Source organism: Nematolebias whitei, chromosome 19, assembly GCF_014905685.2.
Source record: "Nematolebias whitei isolate Nwh7 chromosome 19, NemWhi1, whole genome shotgun sequence".
Taxonomy (NCBI): Eukaryota; Metazoa; Chordata; class Actinopteri; order Cyprinodontiformes; family Rivulidae; genus Nematolebias; species Nematolebias whitei.
In genome coordinates, this window is record NC_056516.1 from 23,183,843 (window position 1) to 23,189,467 (window position 5,625).

A 5,625-nucleotide genomic window follows, 5' to 3' on the forward strand; every position below is an offset into this window, starting at 1 on the left:
AAATGGAAAACATTCCCAGCTGACACCAAGTGAAGCAAATGCAATAAATATGACCATGATTCATGATTTTTAGCTGCTTATTATTTAACCAGCACAAAGAAACAACACTATACTGAATCCAGTAAAAAATAAAAATAATTAAAAATAACTTTAGATCAAGCAGAATCACATTCAAAGCAGAATATGGCAGCAGTTTCCCCTTTTTTTAGTGGTTACATGATTAAAAAAAAAAAAAAACTAAGGCACTGGCCGGTAATCTATGACTGTTTTTGGGCCGCTGGTGTAAATAATTTATCAAGTAGTTTGATTTCTGTAAAAGGTTCTTGAAAAATAGCTGAAAAATCCCATGTGCAAGAAAAGATGAGGTGTTGCTGTGGAGCGCTAGCCCCCTCTACAGGACAAAACACCAAACAACACCTGATGATGAGCTCTGGAAAACCACGCCCGTCCAGAAGGCTCAGATTTCACTGGTATTTTAACAAAACGTTTTCTTTCAGAAGGAAGCACACGTTTGCAAATTGATCCCTTTGTTTATATAAAAATGTAGTTAGGCTGATTATCAAATACTGTCCATCAAGTCTTCTGGGTGAAATCTGTTGCATGTTTCATGTTCTGTGTATTTAAAGTGTGTTTCAGGGAACTCGTCAGAACAGTTTCCTCTTGGTCCAACTGGTGCACAAAGACAACCTGAACAGGTTTAACTCAGGAAGGTGCACAGACAGGCGTCCTTATTTGGGCTCATTTCAGGGGTAAAAAGTAATCCAATAGCAATTAAATCCACTCAATCTTCTTCTGGATATTGGCTTCAGGATGAAAATAAATAACTTCCACGTGTATTTTTAGTTTGTCCCTTCACATCCTCTCCTCAAAGAACCACTTTTGGTGGGAGCTGGCAGAGCAGGGCTGCAGCGAGGGGGCTGGTGTCCCGTTGTCCGTCTTGTCCACGGCTTCGACGCACTTCTGGCTCTGGACGTGGAGCAGACTCCCATCCTGCAAAGAAAAGAAAATCATTTCAGAACTAAAAGATTAGATGTGGATCACTTGTATTGTTTAAAAATAAAAATAAACTGTATACAGAAAAGACCAGAGCAACGCTGCATTACCTGAATGAAGTGCACAGTCAGCAACCCCTAACTTATATTCTTGTTTTGTTTTTCCTCCATCTCCCCATTCCTCCACCCTACACACCCTTACATTCATTCCATTTTAGCTGCATTTACATTTAGATGGCGTTGTTGTGCTCCACACACGGGTGTTCTGCAGCTACACCCAGCACATGTTAAACAACTCCCCACGCTGCGTGGGAAACTAATAAACAGCTTTGCTGCTGCCGTCAGAGTCATTCTGGACATGAATTACCAGTTAGTCCTTGGATGTTGTGATTTCCTCAAATTCAAACCAGATTCAATAAAATATTTTGATTCAAATGCAATTTCTGGGAATACTATTAAAAATAACACACTATTTGCACTTTGTTTCAATAAAAGAAAACATGCCTTCTGTCTCACCTTTCGGAAAACAAATCTCTGGTCCATGGGCACAGCCTGTCCTCGCTTTTTGCACAGCTGGATGGTCAGGTAGGTACTCACGCCGTCACCCACGACGCATCCGGCTGGTTCTCTGGTGTTGTAGCTGATCTCACCATCCGCTGAAAACTCAAAAAACTGTGGAGGAGAAATAAAAACGACTGGCTTCGTTTCCAAATCTACCATGCAAGTTGTGCAATTTAAACCAAAAAAGTTATCCTCATTAATTATTTTGTTACTTTAACCTTATTGAATCCAGGAGCAGTTGCATTTTATTTTTGCCGAGTCGTAGTTTCAGTCAAGACGTGTTTAAAGTGCAGGCAAGAACGCACAAAGAGGCAATGGGGAATGAACACAGTATATACAGTGTCTTGTGAAAGTATTCGTCCCCCTTGAACTTTTCAACCTTTTGCCACATTTCAGGCTTCAAACATAAAGATAACATTTAAATTTTTTGTGAAGAATCAACAACAAGTGGGACACAATCGTGAAGTGGAATGAAATTTATTGGATGTGTCAAACTTTAACAAATAAAAAAATGAAAAGTGGGGGGTGTAGTATTATTCAGCCCCTTTACTTTCAGAGCAGCAAACTCACTCCAGAAGTTCAGTGAGGATCTATGAATGATCCAATGTTGTCCCAAATGACTGATGATGAAAAATAGAATCCACCTGTGTGTAATCAAGTCTCTGTATAAATGCACCTGCTCTGTGATAGTCTCAGGGTTCTGTTCAAAGCGCAGAGAGCATCATGAAGACCAAGGAACACACCAGGCAGGTCCGAGATACTGTTGTGGAGAAGTTTAAAGCCAGATTTGGATACAAAAATATTTCCCAAGCTTTAAACATCCCAAGGAGCACTGTGCAAGCAATCATTGAAATGGAAGGAGTATCAGACCACTGCAAATGTACCAAGACCCGGCCGTCCCTCTAAACTTTCATCTCGAACAAGGAGAAGACTGATCAGAGATGCAGCCAAGAGGCCCATGATCCCTCTGGATGAACTGCAGAGATCTACAGCTGAGGTGGGAGAGTCTGTCCATAAGACAACAATCAGTCGTACACTGCACAAATCTGGCCTTTATGGAAGAGTGGCAAGAAGAAAGCCATTTCTCAAAGATATCCATAAAAAGTGTTGTTTAAAGTTTGTCACAAGCACCTGGGAGACACCAAACATGTGGAAGAAGGTGCTCTGGTCACATGAAACCAAAATCCAACTGTTTGGCCACAATGCAAAACGATGTGTTTGGCGTAAAAGCAACACAGCTCATCACCCTGAACGCACCATCCCCACTGTCAAACATGGTGGTGGCAGCATCATGGTTTGGGCCTGATTTTCATCAGCAGGGACAGGGAAGATGGTCAGAATTGATGGGAAGATGGATGGGGCCAAATACAGGACCATTCTGGAAGAAAACCTGTTTGAGTCTACAAGAGACCTGAGACTGGGACGGAGATTTATCTTCCAACAAGACAATGATCCAAAACATAAAGCCAAATCTACAATGGAATGGTTCACAAATAAACGTATCCAGGTGTTGGAATGGCCAAGTCAAAGTCCAGACCTGAATCCAATCAAGAATCTGTGGAAAGAGCTGACGACAGCTGTTCACAAACGCTCTCCATCCAACCTCACTGAGCTCGAGCTTTTATCAAGGAAGAATGGGCAAGAATTTCAGTCTCCATGTGCAAAACTGATAGAGACAAACCCCAAAAGACTTGCAGCTGGAACTGCAGCAAAAGGCGGCACTACAAAGTATTAACGCAAGGGGGCTGAATAATATTGCACACCCCACTTTTCAGTTTTTTATTTGTTAAAGTTTGACACATCCAATAAATTTCATTCCACTTCACGATTGTGTCCCACTTGTTGATTCTTCACAAAAAATTTAAATTTTATATCTTTATGTTTGAAGCCTGAAATGTGGCAAAAGGTTGACAAGTTGAAGGGGGCTGAATACTTTCGCAAGGCACTGTATGTGTGCGCACTAAAATGCAGAAAGGGATGCAACAACATGCAGAACACTCCCATAAGGCAGACAGCACCGCCGCTGCAGAGGCTATATGAAATCTGTGAGTCCGCAGAGGCCTTGTGGAGTAACATGGCTAAATTTCACAGCGCTCTGTGGTTCACAGAGAAAACAGATGGGAAACACGCTCTCCCTCTGGATCAACAGTACCAACATATTTTGCAATCTGAGATTGGCAAACAACTTTGCAGGTTTGTAAAGGCATGACTACACACCCTGCAGTCTGGGCTGAGACAGGATTATGGTTACTGTTTGTAATGAGGAGGAGGAAAGGTTTGATTTAAGAATAGCACGACAGGAACTGCCTAGTAAGAGGCAGCACCTATTATTATCCACATGACTTGGAGTTTCTTAACTTTATTTATTTACATCTCCCATCAACTTTAATGTGGCCGAATCGCAAAGTGTAACCCCACAAATGTTATATAAAAATGACCGGCTCAGCACTATGATATGTGCCATTACTTTCACTGGCGTTTTGAGTTACCATGGCGATGTAATTTGCAAACAAAGATGCCATTTTTCTCATTCAAAATGCCTGACAGAACTCTTAACCTCTAACTGCCACAGTGAGGTCACATGACCTAGAGGGAAAATATCTCTGAACAAAACACTGAATAATTTTTGGAGCCATTTTGGGTCAAAATGGCTGCCAGAGCTACCCCAGAAAACTCTAAATAGACTATAATTATGTCATTTGTTGAGATATTGAGCTGAAAGTTAGTTTGGTCATAGCCGAGGACGTTCCCCATCACATACTGAATCCACATCAAAAATCCAAGATGGCCACCATAGCTTAGAAGAAAAAATTATAACATTGGTTGTTTTGTTTTTTTTTGCCTTATCGAGCTGAAATTTGGTTTGTTGGTAGCTGAGAACAAACCCCAACACACAGTACTGTCAAATCAAAACTTAATTATCCACCACGTGGCAGTCCCCATCAAAGTTTCGCCTGGGACTTTCTAGTTAGTAATCAAATTTAATGAGTTCTTATATTTAACTTAAATTTAGAGGAGTTGGCAATAAATCAATACAATTATTGATTTAAAGCTCTAATCTTGAACCACACCGACTGTTTCAGTGTTTATTGATCTGTGCATCTACTGTGTATGGGAGTTTCTATGGAGATTGATAAACATGCTTTACGATGACTAATAAAAGTCATAAACTGAATCAAATTAATAAAATTGTTTTCTATAAAATACAAGTTTTTCTTGAGTCTTGACCCCAGTATAAAAACAGCCACTTCCTACCTGGTTCTGGCCCATGCCGTGACACTGGTAGAGGATGACCCTTTCGCCCACGATCGCGTTATCGTCTATGGGGTTATAGTCGAAACAGTAGTTGGCCTTGCCCCGGTTTTTCAGCTGGTGAAATTAATTCATATCAATGAAACACTCAAGCCAATCATAAAATAAATATTGTGCATTTAGCTAATATTTTGATACAACTTTACTTAAATGTAAAAAAACAAAAAGAAACAGATTTTTATTGTTTAAAAATCAGTCTCATCAGAGATTTAAACAAAGGGTTGCCTGTTTGGGGCATTCATTTTTAAGGTTCTCACCATTCCAAACATGCCGGGTCGATCCTGAGGGACAGAAATGTCAGGGTAAACATTATCCAGGTACCATCTGAAGTTCTTGCAGCCCAGCTTCTCTTTAAGCTCCTTCCGCTCTGTCACATCTCCAAAGTCCTCCTAAAATCAAACATTGCATGCGACAGCTCAGGTTTAGAGCCGTAGTTTGACTTTTCTTTAGAACAAGCTTTAAAAAGATCAGACAATTAGAAGCAAAAACCTGCTGTGCCGAGGGTGTGTTCATATTGGCAAGAAGTACAATAGCATCATTTGTTGTGTCGCAATGCAACACAATTTCTATGCACTTCACATAACCACACACTCTGAACCACTCCCAAATGTTAGTTAAATTGCTACAGACGGATCTATTTGTGTATTTTACTAAAGTCTGTGAGCGTACAAGCAAACAGTAATGGGCTTATGTAAATACCTTTAAGCATGCAAAGTTACACACATGCAGAGTGTTACACACATGCAGAGAGTTACACACA

General features: G+C 40.5%; 1 protein-coding gene across 1 annotated transcript in view; it reads right to left on the minus strand.

Annotated features, from left to right (window-relative positions):
• Positions 1-492: 492 nt before the first annotated feature.
• galnt12 (UDP-N-acetyl-alpha-D-galactosamine:polypeptide N-acetylgalactosaminyltransferase 12) overlaps positions 493-5,625 on the minus strand; it is a 10,148-nt gene continuing 5,015 nt past the window's right edge. Inside the window, exons 7-10 of the mRNA XM_037693220.1 lie at positions 5,123-5,254; positions 4,809-4,922; positions 1,509-1,664; positions 493-990 (exon numbers count right to left, since the gene is read on the minus strand). Coding sequence (XP_037549148.1) covers positions 853-990; positions 1,509-1,664; positions 4,809-4,922; positions 5,123-5,254 — 540 coding nt within the window. The 3' untranslated portion in view covers positions 493-852. The remainder of the gene's footprint in view (positions 991-1,508; positions 1,665-4,808; positions 4,923-5,122; positions 5,255-5,625) is intronic.